Source organism: Lepidothrix coronata, unplaced genomic scaffold (genome assembly GCF_001604755.1).
Source record: "Lepidothrix coronata isolate B3197 unplaced genomic scaffold, Lepidothrix_coronata-1.0 Scaffold0, whole genome shotgun sequence".
Lineage (NCBI taxonomy): Eukaryota > Metazoa > Chordata > Aves > Passeriformes > Pipridae > Lepidothrix > Lepidothrix coronata.
Window position 1 is genome coordinate 1,817,783 of NW_016690180.1, and position 25,670 is coordinate 1,843,452.

Consider the following 25,670-nt stretch of genomic DNA (forward strand, 5'->3'; position numbering starts at 1 on the left):
TTCACTTCTTCCGGCTCTGGGCAGAATGTTTCCTCATGGTTTTCGTGGGCCCAGGAACTCGTGCAGTGGCAGGATGCTTCCAGACTAAAGGGGATAAAGCCTCAGGTGAGTGGGTAAAATTCTTTACTTCACAGTAATAAATGTGGATATCGAGGTGCAAAGGCAAAGTGCTGCTCAGGAGTTTGGATGATTTCTTTGATCTTGGATTTCTCTTGACTTTCAAGCCAAGTCGGTGCCACTGTGTGCGCTTTGGTGCTTGTGCCCAGATATGGGTCCCCAGCTAGCAGAACATATTTTTGTATTTTTAAAGAAAAAGCAATATAGGTGCAGTGGGAAAGTCCCTCTCTGGGAGATGCTGAATGCTTTCTTGCTAAATTCTCTAGTTTTTAAAGTTCTTGCTCATAATGTTAAAACTATAGTTCTTTCTTTTGCCCATCTGTAAAAGTGTCATTTAAGCCTCATAACGGGTGTGTGCTTTTTTCACTAGACCCCCGTCAAAGCTAAAACATGTAAAACTGACTCCAGATTTACTGCAAGAAAAAAACAGAAAAACGCAGCCCATCGGGCCTTGCTGGAAGTCAGCCAAAGAATTCCCTTTGTGACTGTGCAGTACATTTCTTGTGTCTATCAAACTTGGAGAGGAGCTGGCAACAATTGCTGCAAAGCCTGGCAGCTATCTGATCACCCTAAAACAAACCCTGGGACGGATGCAGACCAGGATGCAAGCTTCTGTCACAGACAAGCTTCCCTTTTGTTTTCCTTAGCGTTTCCAGCAGCCAGGGTGCAGAGGGATGAGGTAGGACAAGTGGGCCTTTATTTTCCTCAGCTATAGGGACACGGGTGCCGTGTCTGGCAGCAGCTGTAGCAGGTCAAGCTGCCTGCAGGACCAACAGATTCAGTTACTTGCTGTCCCCACTCCTTCCCTGTTTGCCAGTGGTGAGCGAGTGGAGAGCCTGGCTGTTTGAGCTGCAGGATGCGGGTCAGGCCGACATGCAGTAACCAGTAGGGAATTGTTTTTCATTAAGGTTTATTTTAAGTCATCTTTTGCAGTCCTTTGTGTAAGCCTTTGCAATGCTTTAGGTCTGTCTATCCCTCGCTTGTATCCTCACTCCTATGGGATTTTACTAATGTCTATCTTTAGATGGTCAGTGCCACAGTGGCACTCACAAGGTTCCCCTCTGGCCACTATAATATGACTTTTTGTCATTGGAGCCCTCTAAAAGGGCAGGTCAGCTATGGACTTTTTGTCTAAAGTGTGCCCTCTGAAAAGGCAGGTCAGCTATGGAGCCAAACTCTGCTGGGGTCTGACCTTCTAAACTCCTGCCTGGCTGCAGGTTGCAGTGTCAGTTCTTTGGAGTGTCTTGTTATTCTAGTGGAAACTTGTCTCTTTAGAAAACATCAGTTCTGAAGGATTCTTCTTTTTCTGTACAAATGTGCTGGTTTAATTTCTTATTTCTTGCTTTATTGTTTGCTATTGTGCAATACTCTAAGGTGCTCAAAGCTTGATCATGTTAATTAAACACAGGTTTTAAGAAAAAGAAAAGGGGAACTGTAGAACTAAGAAAGCTCATATTCCTGGGATTTAGTCTTTTGAGAAGCTCTTTCTGTTAAGTCTAGGAAGGTTAAATTACCAACTATAGACTGTTTTGTACTGGGGCACTAATACCATTCTCTAGCTGGGAGCCCATCATGCTGAGAATTTAACTCACTGGTAAAGTGAGGTTGGCAGGTAGGTTCCAAATTTATTGGCAGAAGGCAATACAGATATGTGTGTATTGAGATTGTGGAGACACTTATAGCTTCAGGGCTGAAAGTATAAGCTTTCTGTTTTTTAAAAAAGAAAAAATTGAAGAAAGGAACCTAAGCTTACTGTTCTCTGCTAAAGCATGGAAAACATTCTGGCAAGCACTCACAAAGTATTTGTTCTCCCTCTACTAAAGACTAATTCTGTAGAGAATAATATGGAAGGTACAGAGAACTCTTGATTAGCAGAAAGGCTATTTATTAGTCAAGCTCTATGACTCAGCAGGCTGGTCAAACCCTTCTGAGTTCTTACAGCTCTATTCTGATCAGAATTTATGTGGAATTAATTTTCTTCCTTATCCAGTAAAGCTGCATTACAAGATCACCAGGTGAATTTAAATCTAATGGATACTATATGAAAATGAACAAAATGTGAAAAAGCCTGAGATTCATTAGAAGTGTAATGACTAAACAGGAAGAGCCATAGAATGGAAAGAGGTTTATACTGTTATGGAAATGTTCAAAGGGTTTGGGGTGGAGTATATAAATTCTTAAATGTATAAGTTTTCCTGGAAGTGTTTGGATAAATGTATTGAATCTATGAGCAGTGCCTACACTTTGGCTCTTCTCCATTTCTCTGATTAGGTTGGTACAGATTTATTTTGTCTACTCTTACTTTCTCATACACTTTTCTATAGCTCAGTATTCCTTCTTGTGCTATGAGATGGAAAGATGGCTAGAATTTTGTGACTAGCTTGTAAAATAAAAACTGGCAAGAACTGTAAAATGAAGTGGTATATTATGTATTCTTACTGCATATAACTATAAATATTTTATGTGTAGTTAAGCTCAGAGCTCAATGATTAACATTAAGGGGCCCATGTACAATTTATTATATTTATTGTATTTTATGCATATTAAAGCAATGCAAAATTAATCAGAAAAGGGAAAATGGTTAGAAATTTGCACTGATAGTAGATAAAGTTGGTAGCTTTTCAAACATACCTATTTTTATGTTAGACAATATTATAGCTTTTAAATAAAACTCTATTATTTAGAGAGATGATTAGACATAACTCTTCTGCAGAAATGAATGCTACTTTATGGGTTAAAAACACTGAGTGTTTTCTCAGTATAAGACATACTTTTTGAGCCTGGCTGGCGTAGCCTTCAGTTTAGGATGCAAGTTGAGTCAAAATGATTGTAATTTGCACTGTGTTCATTTTGCCTTTGCAGATAAAATAATGGGAAGTGCTATTCCTTGGTGGAGCGGCTTATCTGTCAGACTCTTGTTTGTCTGCTGGCTGTGTGCATCAGTTGGAAAGCAATGTCAGATCCGAAATGAAATGGCTGACTGCAGTCACCTAAAGCTGACTCAAATTCCCTCGGATCTTCCAGACAATATAACAAGTTTGGACATTTCTCATAATCAGCTAAGACAGCTAGGTCCTGCAAATCTGACCAAGTACAGCCAACTGGTTTACCTGAATGCAGGCTACAACAGCATCTCTAAACTGCAACCAGAATTGTGCCAAAATGTGCCCCTGTTGCAGATTCTGAAGTTAGAACATAATGAATTGTTTAAGCTCCCTGACAGAGTCTTTGCTTCCTGCACAAACCTGACTGAACTCAACCTAGGATACAACAGACTAAATATAAAAAATTATCCTTTCAAAACCCTGGAGGTAAGCTTTAGAAATGCACATTTTGATGTAAATAAAGTATAAATAGGGAAATTACTATATTTTTGCAGTGTGTGTGCATAACAGCTGCCTTTGCATCTGAAAATACCCAACATATAATCCACAGTTTTTCTAAAGAAGAGGTCTAGTGGCTTTTTCTTTTAAAGCACACAGGAGTTTCAGCCATCCTTATGAATCAATGCTCTCCATTCCTTTTTCCCTGTTGCATCCCTTTGAGGCACCTCTCCATACAGGATATGTGCTGAGAGAACAGCAGCAGCAGCTGATGTACCGGGCAAAGTGGATGGTGTGGAATCTGAGTTGCCTGGGGTCTAAAAGTGGTAGGTGGCCTAAGTTCTCAAGGTTGAGGTGTAATTATTCAGACCTTGAAGGCCAGTGCTTAAGCTGAATGTAGTGTCTCTTAGGACTTTAGGAACTGACAAAGAGTAAAAGGGGTTTTATTCTACCTTTGTTTTTCCTGATAGTTTACATGCGGTTAAACACTATTTTCTGTAGCAGAGGTTGGGAGATCAGCACAGGAGGCAGGAAAGGACTATTCCACTGTCTTTGCACCAGGCAGAGAATCATGCAAAAGGAAGAGCCTAAGAATACAGGAAAGTAGAGACACTATGTGGATACTAATTGTTGTTCAGTGTTCTAATGAGTGTGCATGTTGTTTTGAACAAGTCTGAACTTTTCCAGTTCAGTATTCCAGTTCAGTCAACTAAATATGAGTGCAGCCAGCTTCCATGCTGGGAACAGAACTGAAGTTCTAGCCTTCCTCACTTTGCTGCTGCCACGTTACTGATGAAGACCAGGCTTGGGACACCTCCATGCACATTCTGTAGACTTGCCTTTAGGGCAGCATATCGTCTTCTGCAGGTGCAGGAGGAATCTGAGCACCTGGGCATGAGCTGAAGTATTGCAAAGTGTACAGTACTGATCTTTTTAGGTTGCTACTGCACTCCTCTTCCCCGTCCTCACATCCCATTTATGGGAGTGGAGCACAATAAAGAGAGTGGAATGCAATGTTTAATACTGCGGTAGTTGTAACTGCAGCCACCTCTAGGCTTTTGTCACTTTATCTGGAGCAGGAGGGCTTTCAGTGAATTAAGGAATTTTAGATAAAGTAGTTCTTTGGTTTGCAGTAGATACTTTAGCGGATTAAGACCATGAACACTATGAAAGTAACAGGTCTGAAAGATACAGAAGGCTTCTTCCTGCAGGAGCTTGAAAGCTGCCATTTCCCTAATACAAATTTATTTTCATTGTAGCATTGCAACTAATTCTAATCAGACTCTAATGAAATATTTCTATTTTTTTTGTGTGTGTTATACATCTTCTCTCCAGAACTTGAATATTTTGGACCTATCTCATAATTCTTTGAAGTCGGCCAATTTAGGATTGGAGCAACAGTTGAAGAACCTTCATGAGCTCATGTTGGGTAGTAACCAAATCACTGAATTAAAAAAAGATGACTTTGGTTTTCTTAGCAACACCTCATTGAATAGCCTTGATTTGTCATCAAATCCACTGAAAGAGGTAGGAAGAATTTGAACAGAAGTTCAATGGGTGTGAGTATAAAATGGAACTATCCTGATTTATCCTTTATGGTTATATGGCATTTACGTTACAATTTTGATCCACTGAGGTCAAAGATAAAACCATTCTCTTGTATAGAGCATTACTCCTGACATCTAGTAGTGGTACACATAATTATTTTCCTTGCACTGAAATCGGCACAGGCTGGTTCCATGTTGGTCAGAGGTCTCAGGCAAAAGCTGGATCAAGATGCTCTGAGAACCCTTACCTGGTATTTTTTATGCAGATTTTTTTTGACATACTTTCTGAGCAGGGAAAAAGTTGATATTATGCAAGGCTAAGTACACAATCCAGGTGTTACTTCCTAGTTAATAAAAGAGAACGTTCACTTGTGCCTATGGGGTACCCCAGAGAAATGATCATTGCAGAAAAGTATACTCACTCCTTTAAAAAAAACACGTGGGTGTGCATCTCTTTCACCTACCTGACTGTGCTCTCTGACCTGCTTCTCAGTGTTATAATGCGATTCTTTCAGGAGTGATGGTGTGGCAATTCTAAATTAGTTGACCCTCAGCATATGCATACTGAATACGCATTGAATTTCCTTGGTTTGTTTGGTTTGGTTTTTTGTTTGTTTTGTTTCCCAATTGATTGATCTCTAAAGAACTTTTACATTGAAATTACAAGAATATTTTAAAGTGTCATAAGCTTGTACCACTGCTAAGAGGTAGTCCCACCACCATCTTTTGCTTGGGCACTTCATCCCTCCCTCTTTCTGATAGCTTTAATGGGGCTATGCATTGGATCACTGGGGAAACTCTACAGATTTTTTTGGCTTGGTTAGCTTGTAGTTACACTAGTTCTCTATCTGGTTCACTATGTGACTGCATGTATGGCCATACTGGCAGAGGGATACAGTGTGTGGATAAGTAGATAGGACTGCTCCTTTCTTGGGTAGTGCTACTGAATGCTAGTTTCAGCTACTCAGATTTTACAGTACTGCTATCTGAAAGCAGCCTTGTGCATTTGAATCATTTTGACAAATAGAGTATTTAATCACTCAGCTGATACCTTAATCAAGATGAGGGGCCAGTGCTATGATAGAAGCTTGTGATTCATATTGTGGAAGCAGGTGTGAGTATTTCATTTCATAGTAGCTTCTGCTTGCACAGAGAAACTAGGTTTCTTCTTTGCTGTCTGAAGACCTAATAACTTTTTCACAGTATATCTGGTTTTGCACTAGGATATTGATATCTCTAACAGATATCAATAAAAGAAAGCTGAAGAAAGATATTATCACAATTTTTAGGATACTTCTAGAGAAAGAGTTTCAGTAGTTGGATAGAAAATTGTAATTAACTTGCATCTCACTAAGCAACTTCCTATCTTCTTCTAAAAAAATACTACTTAGATGTATGATAATCATGTTATAAATTATAGAAGTATCATCACAAGAAGTGTAAGCTCCAAGAAGTGTTTGTCTGAACTTGGCTGTGAAACAATCTGAGTGTAGTAGTTCTATTCTGCTTGAAAATCTCATTTGAAAACCTTTCCAAGTTTTGGCTTTATTGGTCAGCTTTCTTACATAATCCCCTTGTTTAGGTCAAGACTCTTTTTTTTCTGTTTCCTTTCAGTTTCATAAGGGATGTTTACATACAATTGGAAATCTGTTTGGCCTCATACTGAACAATGTTGAACTTGGTGAAAATCGCACAAAGAAACTTTGTACAGAATTATCAAACACAGCGATTCAGAACCTCTCGCTCAGCTACGTGAAACTTTCATATGTTCGCAAGTCAACTTTCCAGGGACTGCAAGGAACAAATCTTACAGTTTTAAACCTTTCCCAAAATTCTCTGTCTGTGATAGAAGATGACTCATTTCAGTGGCTTTCAAGTTTACAATATTTAAACCTGAAGCATAATAATATTCATGTATCTTCACGTTCATTTTATGGATTATCCAGCCTTAAACATCTGAATCTCATGAATTCACTTACTGCAAAAATAGAAGATTTTTCCTTTCAGTGGTTACACCACCTGGAGTACCTTATAATGGATAATAACAATTTTCCAGGAATTACTGCTAATATGTTTACAGGTCTGAACAACCTGAAATACCTGAGTCTCTGTAACTGCAATGTAAACTTACAAAGAATAACTAATAAAACATTTTCATCACTTGGTAATTCCAGTTTGCAGGTTCTCAACCTCACAAAAAACAGAATCTCTACAATAGAAAGTGGGGCATTTTCTTCCTTGGGACATCTGAAAATTCTTGATCTTGGTCTCAATGAAATTAGTCAACAGCTCACAGGTCATGAGTTTAAAGGTCTCTATAATATACAAGATATTTATCTTTCCTATAATAAAAACTTGACTTTGCGAAGTGAATCATTTGTTTTTGTCCCAAGCCTTAGGAAACTGATGCTAAGGAAGGTAGGTTGCAGTAATCTGGCACTTTCTCCTTCGCCTTTTCATCCTCTACAAAACCTGACTCTCCTGGACATCAGCAACAACAACATAGCAAACATAAAAGAAGATTTGTTTGATGGACTTGACAAACTTGACATACTGGATTTGCAGCACAATAATTTAGCTCGACTTTGGAAACATGCAAATCCAGATGGCCCTGTTCTTTTTTTAAAAAATCTTCCCAATTTGCAGATTCTTAATTTAAAATCGAATGGGCTTGATGAAATTCCAGTTCAAGTTTTCAAGGGTCTGTTTCAATTAAAACACTTGGATTTAGGATCGAATAATTTGAATTTGCTTCCAGCAACTCTGTTTGATGACCAAACCTCTCTGAATTCATTGAACCTTCAGAAAAATCTGATAACCTCAGTTGAAGAAGAAGTATTTGGCCCACCTTTCAAGAGCTTAAGAAAACTAGAGATGGATTCCAATCCCTTTGATTGTACCTGTGAAAGCATCGCTTGGTTTGCTGATTGGCTTAATATGACCCAAGTAGATATACCTGGACTACGGTCTCAATACATTTGCAACACCCCACCTAAATATCATGGTAGTCTGGTTTTGTATTTTGATAGCTCGGCCTGCAAAGACAGTGCTCCATTTAAACTTCTTTTTGTGATCTCTACCACTATTGTGATGCTACTCATTTTTATTGTCCTAACCATCCATTTTGAAGGGTGGAGAATAGCTTTCTACTGGAATATTTTAGTAAATCGAATACTTGGTTTTAAAGAATTTGACAGACAACAGGAAGAGTTTTATTATGATGCCTACGTTATTCATGCAAGAGAGGACAAGAACTGGGTGTCTAAAAATTTCATTTCTCTGGAAAAAAATAACCACTTTGAAATTAGGTTTTGTTTAGAAGAACGGGACTTTGAAGCAGGCTTATCTGAATTTGAAGCCACAATTAACAGTATAAAAATGAGCAGGAAGATTATTTTTGTTGTGACTGAACACCTCTTACAGGATCCCTGGTGTAAAAAGTGAGTAGGATATAAAATTTTATCTGTAAGGGGGAAAAGTTCTTAAGAGATCTTTTTAACTAGATAATTTTTTATGTGTGATTTAATAAAAAATAACATTTAATTAAAAACCCACCATGCAAAATTCACTTTAATAAATTTACTTAATATATTATAACTTCAGAATAATTCCTGAGTTAGTAAAGTTAATTGCTCTGCATGTACATACACTATTGGACATTTGAACATCTCAGTCAGTGTTTTAGGCATTTGTTTTGTTTTGTTTTGTTTTTTTCTCAAAAAGTTAAGCTGCCACCTGTGGAGATTGCTTTCCTTAAAATTACAGTTTTGAAAAATGCTGATTTTTATTTGCTTTTAAATGAGTCTTTTCACCTTTCTTATGTAGTGATCTTTTAAAGAAAGGAATTTTGCTAAATAAGGGTATATCAAGATAGTAGACTTAGGTTATATTTTTAGAGGGTAATTTTTTTTTTAGTTAGAAGGCAACTAATTTAAGAAAAGTAATGACCATTCTATATCACAAAATAGACATTAAGACCCCTGTTAAGAACTGTTTGTCTTTTTTTTTCCCCACGTGAAAAAAAACATTTATTTTTGTCTTGTTTTTGCTTCAGATTCAAGGTGTATCATGCTCTTCAGCAAGCTATTGAGCAAAGTCGGGACTTCATCATACTGATCTTTCTTCATGATATCCAAGATTTCAAGTTGTATCATGCACTTCACCTGAGAAGAGGAATGTTCAGATCTTGCTGCATCTTGAACTGGCCAGCCCAGAGAGAACGAGTCAGTGCATTTCATCAGCAATTAGTGATGGCACTTAAATCTAATAGTAAAGTGCACTGATTTTTGAAAGTACAGATTTGAATTATGGGGTCATTTTGTTGTATATATTTTCTATCACTGGAAAACTAGCAAGCCTTCATGCACATCTGAAAAGGTTTGTCGTGGTGGAAAGATACATAAGATTCGCTATAATTTAAATTTACTTATCTATGTACATGTTTTTGCTGATGTTTTAATTCAGCTGCACTGATGTTAAAATGGATCATGGTTGATAGTCATTTCAGTCAGTGTATTAAAAATGAGGTAGAAATTCTGAAATGCAGTGAGAATGACTAATGTTCTAGGTAAAATGCCCATCTGATGTAGGATAGAAAAAAGACATAGACTCTAAGGGGATATGCAAAAGAGAATACATTAATGATAAAACCAGCAAATTCTGTGTAGAAGGTAGAGTGGACACTGCTTCTTGCTTTTGTAACACAAGGGGAGATTCAGTGAAACTAAAACTGGAAAGCTTTCCTTGTGAAACACAGTAAGCAACATGGAAAATTCCTCCTGTAGTTCAAACCAAGAAACAGCAGTTTCAAAGTGAGTTTTAAAAGTTTTAAGAGAAAGTCACTGGACCCTGTGAACAGGCTGTTCAGAACATGCAGTGAAGGATTTGCTTATGCCTTCTGGGTGGCGTAGTACTGGTGACTATGAAAATTGATTTTCAGGCTGATGAGGCAACTGATTTAATCAATTTGGTATCATGCAAAAAATTTTTTTGCTCTTCCCTGCTGAAATTCAGAGAGCTGGCAGAAGGACATTTGTACTTAGAGATGTCACCTTGATTCTGTGAAGGCACATAAACTTGTAGGCGGGCCTGTAAATAGAAATTGAAATTGATGTGAAAGGTAGCCAAGGCACAGCTGCTGCACCTGTAAAAAATGAGTAAAGGCGTACATATTTGTATTGTAAAACCAGAAGACAACTTTGTGGAGAAAGTGGTGCTACTGTAATTTCATTACCAAAAATTTTGTTACTGGTGAAACAACAAAAAAGCCATACCCTCCTCCTCAAAGAAATAGTTTTTAATTTTTTTCTGAACAGTTACAGGTAGAGTGGGAGAAAATGTCAAAAATAGATGAATTTCAATTTTTTTGTTTCCTTTTTCTTTATGACTGTATGTAGTTTTGCCTTTGATAGCTAAAAAAATTAATTTCTGGTATATTAATCTAGTTTAGTTTTTTCTTTAACATACTTTACAGAAACATGGGCTAGTTGGCAGTCACCAAGGCATTAAGGTTCAAACATATGAACTACCAGCTTGATCTGGAGAGAGCTGAGACTGAGAAAAATGTGCTCTGAAAGGATGTTTATAATGTTTAAGACTGGTCAAAATGTTATAGTGTGTCTGAGCACAATTTATTGTAAATTAGACACTAGACAGTAATTTGTATATTTTTGTTAATATTTAATTGTTGCTATAAGGACTTTATAAAACTATGTCAACTTTTGGTAAGTGTGTGATCCTTCAATAGCTCAGGAATATTTTAAAATATTTTTTAAATTTTCCCCCTAGCATATCCCTCATCAATTTCAATACCACCATTACTACAAGAATGTTGTTTTACTGCTTTAGAAGACAGCTTGCTTATAGTTCTGTACTTAATGTTTGAAACAGCTTCTCTCCTGATTTGTTATATGCATAGATGAAAAACATGGGGTTTTAATAGGTTTCTTATGTCCCATGATGATAAAAACCTAACCGAGACAAATAATTAATAAAATAGGTTTTGCATGCACTGGAATAGTAAAGGAGGTGTAGATGTCTTTACTTGCTTACAAGTCCCGAGTGAAGACAAAAAGGCTCTGTTTACAGCTGAAGTGATAGATGATGATTCCGTAATTACAGTAATAGGATTATCCCCTTTGTGATGCTTTCATCTCATCTTTCTGACCTTTTCAGGCAAGTGACAAATTCTTTCTTTATGCTTAGGCCATGAAAATTGAGGAGGCAAGCTGGTAAGGATGGCGTGCCAGGTATGCACCACGTCAGTTGTTTTTTCTCTTATTTAAAGACTAACATGTGAAAGGGTTCCTATGTTTCCTAAATCTGTAATGACACATAGCAGCAGAATTTCTCTTTCCACATCAATATAAATAGTTTTGAAAATGTTAGCAGTTCACATGGATATTAAAAATGGCATAAAAATGCAGAGAATGCATGGAGAAATGCTGAGGTGAAATGTGATAAAAGAGGTCAGACTAAACGATCAAATATATGATCAAATGTTTTTTTCTGACCCTTAAAGCCTGACAAATGACATCATGTGTAAATTCTATAAAGATTTTTCTCTTCACTACAAATGTCCTCAAAGTTGATTTCAGAACATGAAAAAAAAATTATGAATGCTTAGTTTTGTAATATAGATAAGAATACAAATTAAAAGTACATGCTACTGAGTGTAAAATAATTTTAAATGATAAAAATATGATTATGATTTCTAAATAGTTATTTTAATATGTAGATTCAGTTTAAAATAATTTCCCACAGAAAAAGACATTAAGGCTCACAATGAGAATTAGACTAATGTTTAAAAAAAAAAAAGTACAAGGGCAATAAGGACAGGGCCAGTGGTTATCAGTTGTACCAGACAAAATTTTCACATAAATTTTCCCTGTTTTTCTAGAAGTTACCTACTCCTGCTCTGCTCCTGTACATTTGTTTGACAGTATTATTGAGACTACATAAATGGGCTTTCCATGGCTAAGATCTGTAGGTGCTTTCAGGATTCACAGTCCATATCTGAACTGTCTAGTTTCTTTGCAGTGGGCAGCATCAGACTATATTATGCTGATTTGCTGAGGAGTTGAACACCAAATACACGAAAAGTAGTTCCAAACTTGTAATGACAAAGATAGTACCTAGGATTAAAGAGGAATCATTTATATTGAACGCAGAATATGTAAAGGACTTGAGCGAGGCAGAATGCTCAGGTCTGGAGATTTGGAGTGGAACCTGACTGTTTCTGCAGATCTTGAATGACAGGGAGTCATGGTTTAGGAATGGTCCCCAGTTTAGTGAAACACTCCAAACCGCTTGCTCCCCACCCCCTGTGGTGGGGTGGAGAGGAGAATTGGAGGCACAAAAGGTAAAGATCATGGGTTGAGATAAAGACAATTTACTGCAAACAGCAATGAAATAAAAAACTAACAGTAACAGGAACAATATTAATAACAGAGTGTACAAGAGAGGCGATTGATTCACATGCGAGTGCTTACCATGCAGAACACAATGTTACCCGAACAGGTTGCTTCACACTACCCAACTGGAAGGGACTCCTTTTCCCCCTGTCCCAACTCCCCTTTGCTCCCTACACATGACATGAGCTGGTATGGAATTATCTCAGGGTCCTAGCCATGCTCCTCCTGGCTACTGGAAAAATTAGCCCCATGCTGGCCAGAGCCACGACACAGGGAGTAATGAACAAGTTACAGTGCTGTTCATAATAGGATCTATTCCAGGTCTTCATGCAGGGGCTGCAGCTGAGATAAATATACTACACACCAATGACCTCAATTATGCTACTTTCACTGCAGCTCAGTCAGGGCTTTTTGGCACGGTAGGAATAAATGCAGATTGTGCTGCTGTTAGGTTTATGTGCACCTATTCCATGGCATTTCATCAGAACATATTTATTCCAGTTTGTAAGAAAAAGGCCAAGAACATCCCAATTTCAAATCTCAGTCCTCTGCTTAGTGTTCCATGTGCTCTCTCTGTCAGCTTATTGCACTCCTTGATGTGCTAGGAAGACAAGACAGGGATAAAATCCCGCACTTTATACCTTGGTTTTTGTGTACCAGTAGCTGCCAACCTTAAATTGATAGTGTAACTAGTTGCTTGATGTGTGATCCTGAGGCTCCTACCTATAAAGCAGCTATGCCAAGTTTCAGCCTCTGCTGTTCTTTTGGATGCTGCCAAGGGCCGTTCTACATGTTCATATTCTGAGCTGATAAAATGTTTGCCCCGTCTATAATACCAACCATTACAGTGTTCCCAAACTGCTGTTGGAGTGGTCACACTTCTCTCCATCCAGGCAAGAATCCAATGTTGGAAAGCTAAGGCAAAGTTGGAAAGATTTGCCCTGTCCCCACTTGTGTGCCTCCAGCTGCCTGGCTCGTGCCACTGCTGTGGGGGTTTTTAGCACAAGAGAAAAAGGTCGTTCATCTGATTACCCTCTACTGCTCTCCAAACTGCATGGGATGATTGGGAGCATCTTTAAAGGCACGTGTTGGTCCCAACTGCTCCCTTCGGTGTCTGCCTGGTGCGGTGATACAGGTGTGCTGGATTGGGTCACTCTGGTTCCCCCCTTCTGTTAAACCCTCTCTGCTCACAGATGTGTGAAGCGGGGCCCTGCTGCCCTGGCAGATGGTCTTCGTTTCTGCTCCTTAATACTAGGTGGGATGCTAATCGGAGAGGAACCCCCCCTTTTTATTTTGTCGGCTCGCAGGCTGCAGCAGGTTGCTGCGCTGCGCTCGCAGGTGCGCGGGCCGGTGGGGGCGGCTCTCGGGCCTTTGGCCGGCGCGGTGCTCCCCGCCCAGGGCGGTGCGTGCCCGCCGGGGTTTGTTTCGCTTAGCAACGCCTGCCGGGCCGCAGGCGGCGGCAGCTCCCGCCGGAGGCCGCCGCCCCCCCAGCCGAGCCTGCGGCGCCGGGAAGGGGCTCCCGCCCGCCGCCATGAAGGTGGCGGAGCCGGGTCCGGGTGCCCTCCCGGCCAGGCTGTGCCGCGCCCCGCCGCCCCCCAGCCCGCGCCCCAAGTCCGGCGGGGGCCGCGCAGCGGGCAGAGGCGGCCGCCCCCCGCGCCCGGCTCCAGGCGCGGCTGAAAAGGAGCCCGGGGGGCGGGCGGGCTCCAAGGGGCTGCTCATCACCCTGCCCGACATCGGGGAGGAGGCGGCGGCAGAGGGCGAGGAGGCGGCCGGCATCCCGCGGCGCCCCGCGTGAGTGCGCGCCCCCCACACCTGAGGGGAGCGGGTGAGGTGTGCGCCCCTCGCTCCTGGGGGTTCCCCGCACCTGGCCTTTTCTGTCCATGGGTGCCCTGAGAGGTGCGGAACGTCTCCTTGCGCAGGAATTCCCTTCCCCCGGGTGTATGCCGGGGGTAGGGAAGCGCACCTGTCTGGGCAGGAGCCGTGGTTCCTGCGGGGCTGTAAGAAGGGAAGCGCTGGAGCGGCCCAGGGGGCCCGCCTGAAAGGGATGGGAGTCAGAGTCCAGCCTCGCACGGGCGGAGGAAAACTGCCCGTTCCGAGGGGAACAACGTCTCGGGATGCGCAGGGAGAGCATACCCTGTCCAGAGGGAGCGGAGGGGGTGCTGAGCTTGAGCAGGGATACCGCAGGTAAAGATACCGCATGTACGTGGGTGAGTCGTATCGAACTCCGTGCTGAAGCTGCAGCTGCGCGTTAAAGCAGACATTTCAGTCACTGTCTTGTAAAATTCTAAAGTGTCAATAACAGGGGTAAAATTTAGTTTGGATACTTCTATGTTTAATCTAAAAACTACACCTTGAAAATGTTTAGGTTTTACCTGCACATAAACGAAGCCTGTTAAGTATGTGTGCTTTAGGATCTGGTTGGTGATATTTTGCTACGGCAAAGGTATAGTAAAGTGGTTTCTTAGCCTATTTAAAACTGAATAGCTTACTAAAATCAGGAACAGTTGTATTATTGTATTGATGAATTTTTGTGTCCTCTTACAAAAAAAGCTGCGTGTATGTAATATTAGTACATAAACATCTATAATTGCTTTCTCTGTAGTACTAAACTATGCTAATCTTTGATATTACTGACTATTTTATTGGGCATTGATAGGAGTGAATATATTTTTGAGAGTTAAGTTTTTAACTCTTCTGGCCTGAAATCTCTTTAGTACGCTGTTACACTTTCAGTTGGAATTTAGAACCTCTACTTTTAGTTTGGTTTCCATGTAGCATAACATTTAAAGTCAAAGCACAAAACCTCCCTAATGTACTTCTTTTATTTTCCCCTCCTCCGATCAAGAGCATTTTGTTTTATTCCAGAATAAACTCTAAGCTCATTCAGGCTTAAACTTTTACTGCATTTGTGTAAAATAGCAGCCTTTTGCTAATAGGGAGGTTAATTTGGTTTGAAGTGAATTGGCAAGAGTTCTGTTTAGAAGGTATTTGATGCTTTATATAAACAATACCAGAACAAATCAGTGTCATGTGCCCATAATTTTCCCCTAGTTGCTTCTTTCTTTAGTACCAAAAATAAAGCCAAGTGAAGTGCTGCACAAGTTGGTATTCCTGTTGAAGTGCTGATGACTTTTATGCTTAAAAAAGAAAAGGATGAAATTCACTCTTAAAACAAACGACTGTATTGGAACGAAGAATAAATCCTACTACATTAAAACTGTTTGTGTGCGGCTAAATGCTTATTTCGACTTGCTATTGAAACATTTCTAACTGATACCACCTAATTATTCCCAACTGCTTTACTTTTGTATGCATGGTGACATTTCAAATATTTTACTCATAGAAGTTAAGGTCATTCTGATAAGGTATTGTCTGTCTTAAAAAGAACAAAACCAAACCAGAAAGATGTAGAAGAAGGAATAAGATATATCACTTTGACATGGAAAGTCTATACCTCCACATTAGCATTTTTTTAATTAGATGGTTCCACTTAAGCTTTTATAAGAAGCATCCTAATTAAATATTGACAACTTTAGTATTCCTTGCCTACAGTTGAGATTTGAATTTGTGAGTTACAGAATACATTATTGATAGGTACATGTTAGAAGCTTTTGCTTTCCCTCCAAAGAAAGTTCCTCCATAACAAGTTTTATTGCTGTTTTCTTGCTGTTTAAAATGTTTTAGAAGACATCAATGGCCAGTGTACTTTCATTAATAGCAATGTAACTAGAAGTAATTGGTTAATAGATGAAAAGATAAATTTTATGTCTTAGTATTTTTTTCTTAGGTACTGACAAGTTGATAGCAAACAAAATACTGTAAGAATGCAAAATAATGAAAATCTGGCACTTGTTTCTTCTTAACTTTTCCAAGTAGTCTGAATTTTCTGAGCTCCTCAACTACCAACTGGTCCTGATACTGTATAGGGCTAAACTATAGCAGCACATTGTGAGATTTTACATTTATTATTTATTTACATAGTGATTTCGCATCCTTTTAATTACATTGAGGGAGCATTAATGAATAAATCTTTTTTTCTTCATAATGGAGAAAAAAATCCACTTTTAAAACTCTTATTTAAAAAAAATGTTCTGCTATAAAAATGAAATTTCTTTGGAAGATAATAAGGTGCTTTATGCTATACTTACACAATATGCTGATGGCACCAATATACATAGATTGCTTTTTAAGAAATATTATTATTGCTATCCTAACATATTGCAATAACTAGCAAGGTAAGAGCCCTTACCTGGTCTAAAGTAAGTTGGGCAAGGCTTAAGTTATATTTCTTAGGAGTGGGTAATATTTTGTAGAAACTAATCCTACTGATCCCCTAACACAGGGAAAACATGTTTGTGAACTTGGTGCAAGAAGGGAAGCTTTATCCGTGAGGTACAAATGTCACGGTCTTCTGTCAACTTTTATTTCTCAGCAGCTCAAGCTTTGGCCTTCAAAATTATGAACTTTGAAAATATGGGTATAGGTAACTTGATGAACTGCAGAAGAGGGTGGAAACTGATTCCCTGTCTCCTGTTTTAAGCACTAAGAGCAATAGATCTCTTTCACATATGTAATGCATACTAACAGAGCATTGCAGTGTTACTTAGCTGGTCATTTCCATTTTTTGTACTGATCTAAAAGAGTAAATATAGTAATGTGATGGTTTGCCATGGTCCATTTTTTCATTGCAAATAACTCTAAAAGAGCGCAGAAATAAGTTTTAATTTTATATGGTACTACACATTCATCTACATCTTCTAAGTGGATATAACTAAAAATAATTCCTAACGTATTGAAATATTATATGTAACATGAGGTTTTTGGAAAATCTTATGAATTTTCCAGCAAGTCACAGAGTCATAGAATGGTTTGGGTTGGAAGGGACCTTAAAGATCCTTCAGTTCCATTCCCCATGACATGGACAGGGACATCTTCACTAGACCAGGTTGCTCAAAATCCTGTCCAGCCTGGTCTTGAACACTTCCAGGGATGGGACATCCAGAACTTCTCTGGGCAACCGGTTCCAGTGTCTCACCATCCTCACAGTAAAGAATTTCTTCCCAATATGGAATCTAAACCTACCCTCTTTTCAGTTTTTAAACCATTCCCCTTTGTACTGTCACTACATGTCCTTGTAAAAGTCCCTCTCTGGAGGGGGGACTGCAGGCCCCCTTTAGGTAATAGAAGGCTACTCTCTGAGTTCTCCCCAGAAACTTCTTCAGCTCTCTCATCCTATAGGAGGGGTGCTCCAGCCCTCTAATCCATCTTCATGGCCCTCCTCTGGACCTCCTCCAGCAGGTCCACGTTCTTCTTATGCTGGGGCCCCCAGAGCTAGAGGCAGTACTAGCTAATCAGCTAGAGGATAAATGTCAAAAAAAGCCTAGACCCTAAAACCAAAGGATCTTATTTTTGCTCTAAGTGTTTTTATTGTTTTCAGATGCTGAAAATTTACTCTTGTGTACATTGAATATTAGCCTGTATTGTTTATAGGAAACTGAGATGGCATATTTACAGCCAGGCATATTTCTGATGAAGTGCTCAATAAGTTGGTTACTAGGTCAGCCATGGAAAGGAGAAGAGGAAAGGCCCTTGGCCCATGTTGTTACACTTTAATGTCATCGTGAACACAATCTTGTGAGTTGGGGGACTAGAAATGGATTCTACTTTATATATTTTTAGTCATTTGTCAATGTAGAGTTCAATGTGCAATTGTTTGTGGGGTATGACACTTTTTAGTTTAGATTTGGCCCATAGTGGCACCAGATCAACTTTTTTTCTTCACCAATATTTTTGGTAATGGAGAAGATTCTTGGATCCTGCAGTAGTTTGGTGGAAGTTTCTGGTCTTTTCAGTGATGAGATCGTTCCTGTCAGCTTGATCAAGATCTAAAGGAATTAGAGATTTCTCTTCTTGACAAATTACTGAACTTGGGACTGAATGCTGAATGAGTCAGTTTATTCTTGCTGTTGCTATAATTTTGTTGAAGAAGTTTTGAAGTGATGTGAATGTGTACTTGGGCATGCGTGTACACTATATGTAAAATATGAGTGGGGATTTCTGTGCTGTTTTGGCTCCTTCCCTTGAAAACACATGTTCATACTGTGCAATACATGTGCACACAGATTGTGTGTTAGCACAAACTATTTTTACCTGATTTTTTTACATGATAATTTTCTCTAAAATGGAAAACTTAAGTAACCAATACAGGGAGCAATTGGTAAAAATCTCTGGGTTTTTATTGTTTTTCTTTTTTTCCTCTTACCCCTGTATTTTTTACAAAAGCGTATTCTAATTAGTTCCTAAAAGCTCTGAAAGTATGTGAGGATTAACACATAAAGGTTTTTAGCATTTTTACTAAATATATATACACACATACACATTTTATGCTCCAATCAGAGAGTTTGGAATGTTTTTGATAATTTTTTTTTTTAATTCTATAAATTGTAAGGGATAAATCCTAAATAGTATGCTTTAAGCAGTGGTATGTGTTATGTTGCAATGAGGTGGTTTAACAATCTCTAAGAATATTGTTACAGTGTTTTCTTTGAGATATAAATATTCATAGTAGTGAGGCAAAACAAAACACAGCATTCAGTTGTATGGTCAGCAAATAACTGTCCGTTGATAAATAAAACAGAAGCACACATAAAAATGTTTCACAGTTTTAGTCAGTTAAAAATATGGGATTACATATGTCAAGGTTGAACAAGTTCTATCTTAAATCATCAGTACGGCTACAGTAACTTGTCACTTGCTAAAACATCTCTCAACTTTCCAAGCGGTGCAGAAGTAAAACATTACCTATGCATAGCTGATGAGATGGAGTACCAGCAAGCCATGTGTACTGTTTTAGAGAATACATGTTTGGAGTATTTACAAATATACATTTACAAAGTATGATTTGTAACCAAGGGAGACACAGTCCAATAAAAATATTTAATGTGACCAGTTGCCTGAAGTCGTACTGACTGCCAAATATTTTTAGTGACATAACCATGTTGCAGTTCTTTACAAAGCGCATATTGGGAACTTTTCTGCACCAAAATGTAAATCCCTATGGATTTTTTATTATGGGTTATTACATGACATTAAGAATCCAAACCTTTTGTCTTGCTTTCTATTTTACACTGTATTTTTAATGGCTTTCATGATCTCTCCTTTTCATGTTATTCCCTCTCTTCCTCCAGCTCATTGCCTTTCACAACATTTTCTGAATGCATGAAAGTTTTTACATTATTACTCTTCCCTCTCCTGACTAGGTGTGCTGAACTCTTTAATAGTCTCCAAAATACATCCTCTATTGGCCAAATGGACTCCTCGGGATAGACTGGTTACTATCTTTCTGTCTCCTATCTAAAAAACACCCTCCTATCTCAACCCTCACCACAAGTTTTAATTATTGTTCAACCCACTGAGTTTAATTTTGATTTCTTTATGATCTTCCGATGACATGAAAGTGTACATCGTAGTGTACATAATTTTTTTTTCTTCCTGTATGTATGGACACACAGCTCAGATGCTGCTGTGCATGTTTATTCAGTTCATAGTTCTAATGTGAGATGAAAGGTGGCTAGCTGCTAGGTCATGTATTGGCATTGTGTCATACAGGCTTCAGCCAGCAAGAAACACAGGATTAGCACAGCAACTTGATGTCTCTTCTTAATCATTAGAAAGTGGCAGTGTGCATGAGGGGTTTCTCGTGGATGTGCAGCAGGAGATTACCTAATTAAATTCTGTCCATCATCAGTGTGTAATGCCTCTGCTCGGCTGATACTCCTCTGTCAGAGTTTTGGCTGGGATAGAGTTAATGTTCCTCTTAGTAGCTGGCACAGTGCTATGTTTTGGATTCACTATGACGATAAATTGATAACACAACAATTGTTGATTGTTGCTAAGTAGCATTTACCCCAAGTCAAGGACTTTTCGGTGTCCATACTGTAGAATGTCATGCTCAGTATATAAATTGGGGGGTGTGTGTGGTGATGGTGTTGTCTCTGTGGGGCCCATTGCTGCTCAGGGATGGACTGGGAATTGGTCATTGGTGATGAGTGATTGTACTGTGTTGTGCAATTGCTTGTTTTTTTTTTTTTTTTTTTTTTTTTTTTGTTTGTTTGGTTTGGTTTGGTTTTTTTTTTTTTAACCAAGAGGAGTTGAGTTTGTGGGATGGGTGAAGGGTTGTTACTTTGTTTTTCAGTATTGTCTTTCTTCCAATCCAACACCATGGAAGTCACACTATAGAAAGGACAGAAGAGAAATTTCAGGTTCTCAAGTCTGTTGGGCTACAGAAGCTTTTAGCAGTATGATGTGACATCTTGACATCTCAAGCCAGATGTGTTTGTGGTTCTAGAGGACAGAGAAAGGTATTTTGTGTACCTGAACGTATGCAGACTAAGGTCTCCCCATGCTTGCATTGCTTCACTCTGTATTCTAGATACTGTAGAGCTGTTGCCACACAACCTTTCAGATTAAATTTTTTTTAATTCACTGTTCAGAGAGGATGAAGTTCTGCACCTGTTCTTAATGATTTATTATATGTCAAATTTTCTTCAGAGATGTATAAACAGAATGGAAAAAAAATGTGCTGATGAGAGAAATCTATTTTAAAAAGATATTAACTGAATTTCCAAATGTACGTCAGTAACAATGTATATTGGGAAAGTTGTGGATCACTTCCAAGTGTTTTGTTAGGGTGCTACTCCCTCCCTCTGTGTTCAGATACTTGATCCTGCAGCAGTAAATGCCTCCTATCAGATCTAAAGAAATAAAACACCTTCTCGAAGACACTAATTAGCATTCTTTATTATTGCAGTTAATTAAGATGATAGTATTTTTCTTACTGTTGATTCATAATTTATATTAAAAAGTCAGATTTACTTCTACAATATCTTGCTCTCAGACTTTGTTTATATTGCCTAGAACCAAGTATTGTATTTGCATCGTATTTTTACAATGAACCAAGATTAGAAATAGGTTTAAAATGATACATATAATACGCCACAAGTTCATGCCATCTTAAAGGCTTTATAATTTTGAAATGCATTCAAAATTTGCAGAAGAATAAAATTACTATGTACAAATAAGCCTGTCTTTAAAATTGGAACGGTTTATTGTTACTTTGTTTTGTAAAGGTAGGAACAGAATTTAACACAGATCATGGTGGTTGTCCTGGTTCTGGCCATTTACTGTGCACCTACTGGAATTACCTCAGCTAAACTATTTCAGGAATGTCTTTTCAAGATATCCCACAGTTGTCTTGACTTTGAGAAAGCTGAGGCACAGGGACTGTAAGCAGGAACAGGCATTGTTGTCATCTACTTTGATTTTCTTTGTACTGCTGTATTTATTTGTATTGTGATTAAAGGCTGAGCCAAAGCGAATTCTTTCAACAGCAGCAAAAGTCACTGGATCTGTCTCATAAAAGGTCCAAACCTCTGAAGGAAGAATTCAGTGCTGCTGTATTAACTACATGTAAATATGCTCAACTCTGAGCACTGTTACAGTAGTGTCTTCAGATATGACCTCTTCTAGGATCTGCAACGATGTTCAGTACTGTCTGTCATACTTAGCAGTTTGTGGTCACTGAAGCTGTTGGAAGGGAGTAAAAGTGCTCTTAGTATGTGGAAAAAAAGATGTGTGTTTTGTCAAGAAGTACAGTGAGAATGTACCATGGTTGATTGCAATCAAGTTGGACAGATGGCTACCTGACCTAGAGGGAAAAGGATGTGTGTATTTCCTATGAACTTAGTATTTTCTGAAGTATAAATATTCAACTACAATGCTGCATGCTGGAATATTTTTATTTTCTTCTTGCTTATGAGCTGATGTGCTTCCTCTTCCAAGAGAAGCTTTTGTCAGATGCCAGAATTTATGTACGGGAGCTAGAGATGAATGGAGCTAGTGTATTGGTGGAGCTGCTGTAAATTTGCAGCTGACAACCTATGCTCTGCTCTGGCACGTGATGTGGAAGATCAGTGATGTGCACAGGGATAGTTTGGAGAACTCAATTAATTAACAAGGAAAATTCTTTATTCAATTGTCCAGCACCGCATAATTTTTGTTCATCTATGAAGGTGGGGGAAACCCCCTCTGGGCAGAAGACCATAAACTGGGCCTCTTTTGGCTGCGCGTTGAGAGGCGAGAGGCGGGGGAGATGTACACCGTCCCCGTTCAAGCTGAGGCTTTAACTTTGCCGGCGCCCCTTTTTGGGGGAGAGGCCTTGCCCCGGGGTGTGTCGCGGCGCGGGGGCCCCGCGGGTGCAGCGGGCGGGCCGTGCCGCGCCGGGGCGCTGCGAGGGCCGCCCGGAGCTCCCACATGCGCGGGGCGCGGGGCCCCGGCCCGCCGGGCAGCTGCGGCAGCGGCCGGGGGCTGCTCGTCGTGGGGTGAGTGCGGGGCCGGGGGCTGCGGGCCGTGGCGGCGGGAGCGCTGGCGCGGTGTAGGCGGGCGGCGTGATTGTTTTGTACCGTCACCATTTAATGTCCGCAACTGCAGAGCCTTCGGCGGCGCCTGGGAGTAGTCGGGAGCTGCGGCAACTCCTGGTGTTTGCTTGCCAGCGCAGGGGAAATGATGCTGTGGATGTGCTGGGAGGGGTTTTTCCTTTCGTCTTATATTATTGCAATAATTTCCTGGCACAGCTTCTAATGGCATGTGATCCAAGGAATCGGGAGACGTAGCACTACAACATGCAGTGGAACAATGTGGCAGAAACACTATTTTGCTCCATCTCGCATCAAGACAAGAGGGGACAGCCTCAAGTTGCGCCTGGAAGGTTTAGATTGGATTTTGGGAAAAAATTCTTTACTGAAAGGGTGATCAGGCATTGGAACAGGCAGCTCAGGGAAGTGGTGGAATCCCTGGAAGGGTTCAGAAAACATGTAGATGAGGCACTTAGAAACAGTTTAGTGGTGGACCCGGCAGTGTTAAGCAAATGTTTGGACTCGCTAATCTTAGAGGTCTTTTCCAACCTTGATGATTCTTTGATTCTCTGTGTTATGTTATTAAGTATAATGCTTATATGTAGTTTCCAAGAGAAGGTCCATGAAATATTACTGGTGGCATTTCTGGGTTTTTCGTGTTTGTAGGGTCAGGTTTCCTGCAACCCCGCCCACCGGGTTCTTTAGGAAGTCAGAAAGTCTTACAGATACAGGAGACCCAGTCGGTGTAGTTAGCTTATGTTGCCAAGAGTCTGTCAAGTAAATAAAGCAGCTGGAATTCAAGAGGAAAGGATTCTTGTACAGGCAAATGACTACAGTATGAAGCAGAAGGTAACAGTAAATGGTTTCCTTATCCAGTGGTGTTACATTGGAATCTGTCCAGGGCAGTTTGAGCTAGTTGCCCAGGTAAAGACAGGAATAGTGAAGTGTGAAATCCTGGTGGTGATATTAAGCTTTGGAAAAGTACTAAGAATGAAGATCAGCTATGATAATATTGAAAGACCTTATAAGGCTGCCTGAACAATAACCTGGCAAATAAAATTACAGAGAGATATGTACAGGAACAGAAGGAAACAGTATTCTATGTAGAAGATGGGCTGTGAGCTCACTGTTACTGCCTGGGAGGTAGATTTTGGTGTTAGGACAACATGAGACTCCAGTCATGGAACAGGACTGCATGAATTTTCATAGAGCCTCCTGCTGCTGACTGGCCAAAAGCAGATACCTAGGGAAGAGCTAGGATATTTTGAGCAAACACATAGAGATGTTTTCCACTGCTTTTGTACTAGCCTCCAAGAATCTGCAATTGAAGGTCTTCCCTGATGAGAAGTTCAACTTCTGATAGGTTTTTGGTGTCTTATTCGCTAAGATATAGGAGTAGCAGTTGTGATGTACTCCATTTGAGTGGGGAGTTAGAATTTGACACGTATCTTTGTAATATGTGTAATGGCCAGATAAATATCAGGATAGAAGGAAGACAGCAGTCCTAACTATTGCAGGGCAAAGCTGCAGTTCTTGTCTAAAGAAATGAAGAAAATTCTTGAACTGTTAGCTCTTTCCTTATAGTTACTCATTCACAAATGTACTTTGATGCAATCATGCTACTGTTCACAGTTATGACCTGAGGATTTTATGGGATGAAAATAGGATCTTTCACAGGTAAAGCACTCCGTTGTTATAAAAGTGTTTCGGAGGAACACTTTGACACATCTGTGTATGTTCTGAAGAGGTGGGCTTAGCTTATTGATGACAAAATTTAGTGGGATTATAGAAAGATGTGGTTATAAACAGTTTCCATTAAAAAAAGCTAAAAACAAACAAAAAAAACCAACCCCCCCAAATAAACAAACAATCATTCCTTCATTAAAACGTATACTAAACTAGTTTTGGTAAAGACCACTGTTTGCTTGGCAGCTTATCTGTAACTTCTTTTTATGTGGAGAGACAGCTGAGAAGGTTGACTTATGTTAATGATTGAACAGAAACACACAGGTAAATAAATTACTGTATGGGCAGTTACTGGTTTGTGCCTTTGCTCTGTTGCTGCAATTGTGAGGTGCTGCTACATTTGTGTGTGCTTTGTGCAAAGTTTAAACTGCACAATTGAAGGAGGATGCCTGTGGAGTATAACAAGTCTATTTTGAAACAAGGTAGTTTGTTTCAAGCAAATGTTTGTGTTGATGGATAGGATCAAAAAATTCAGCAAAGTAGTTGTCTTTCCCTCCTCCCTCCCCTCCATTGAGGATGCAAATTAATTTTATTTAAAATTATGAAACGATGTGTTTCTGTGTTTATAGGAAGGGACTGTCCAGAGGTTCCACAAGTCGGTGTATCTCCGGAAAAAGTGGAGAGTCTCTTCCAAGAGTTTTTGCCAAAAATGTGCAGGAAGCCATCGATAATTATACTTGGTATGCATGGACTTCTGTAACAGTACTTCATTAATGCACTTTTGACTTAGACATTTCAAGATTGGGATCAATTTTCACTTGTCATGCTTCTAGTTATTCTCATGGATAATAACTGTTGCACAACCTAATTCAGGATATAAATTGAACTAACCCATTTTTTAGAGGGTTTGAACTTTACTCCCGGTTTGCATTGTGGATCTGAGTATTTTGAGACCGTAGTAAAGGTCACTGATTAAGTCTGGAAGGAGAGTCAGACTTCATGATTCAGTTGAAATCATGCTTGCCAATGTTGCAGGTTAGTTAACTTTCAAGAAGTTTCATTTTGGATGACACTGGTTAGAATTTGCCTGGCCTGCATATTTGATTGCCATTACTTTCCCTGCATCCCAGCGTGGGTGGTAGCTGGCAGGGACCAGGTAGGGCTTCAAGGACT

The 25,670-nt window shown here is 39.6% G+C and overlaps 2 protein-coding genes across 9 annotated transcripts in view; both read left to right on the plus strand.

Moving 5' to 3' along the window:
* TLR3 (toll like receptor 3) lies at positions 1 to 20,899 on the plus strand. Of its 2 annotated transcripts, XM_017813739.1 has the most exons (7): positions 1 to 105; positions 2,980 to 3,428; positions 4,776 to 4,967; positions 6,602 to 8,427; positions 9,042 to 9,210; positions 11,192 to 11,235; positions 20,594 to 20,899. In XM_017813739.1, the coding sequence occupies exons 1-6, from the start codon at positions 36 to 38 to the stop codon at positions 11,219 to 11,221; spliced, it is 2,736 nt and encodes a 911-aa protein (XP_017669228.1). In that variant the 5' UTR covers positions 1 to 35; the 3' UTR covers positions 11,222 to 11,235; positions 20,594 to 20,899. The 2 variants fall into 2 exon arrangements, with proteins under 2 accessions (XP_017669228.1, XP_017669146.1); XM_017813657.1 differs by lacking the exons at positions 11,192 to 11,235; positions 20,594 to 20,899 and having other exon boundaries at positions 9,042 to 11,010.
* Positions 13,598 to 25,670, plus strand: part of FAM149A (family with sequence similarity 149 member A) — a 25,178-nt gene continuing 13,105 nt past the window's right edge. For 2 of the 7 annotated variants that reach the window (XM_017814547.1, XM_017814304.1), the window contains exon 1: positions 25,127 to 25,237. Coding sequence is in view for 1 of the 7 variants with exons in the window: in XM_017814392.1 (XP_017669881.1) it covers positions 22,711 to 22,778; positions 25,127 to 25,237 (179 nt within the window). In the remaining 6 variants the exon portion in view is untranslated. Of the gene's footprint in view, positions 13,655 to 14,094; positions 14,191 to 22,710; positions 22,779 to 24,960; positions 24,980 to 25,126; positions 25,238 to 25,670 lie in introns of those variants that run through there. The other 5 variants (XM_017814471.1, XM_017814858.1, XM_017814392.1 and 2 more) reach the window with 5 other exon arrangements.

Coding starts and splice junctions, on each gene's coding strand:
- TLR3 (XM_017813657.1), top strand. CDS start 36: ATGGTTTTCGTGGGCCCAGGAACTCGTGCAGTGGCAGGATGCTTCCAG. Junction 106..2,979: donor TAAAGGGGATAAAGCCTCAG/GTGAGTGGGTAA, acceptor TTGCCTTTGCAG/ATAAAATAATGGGAAGTGCT. Junction 3,429..4,775: donor ATCCTTTCAAAACCCTGGAG/GTAAGCTTTAGA, acceptor TCTTCTCTCCAG/AACTTGAATATTTTGGACCT.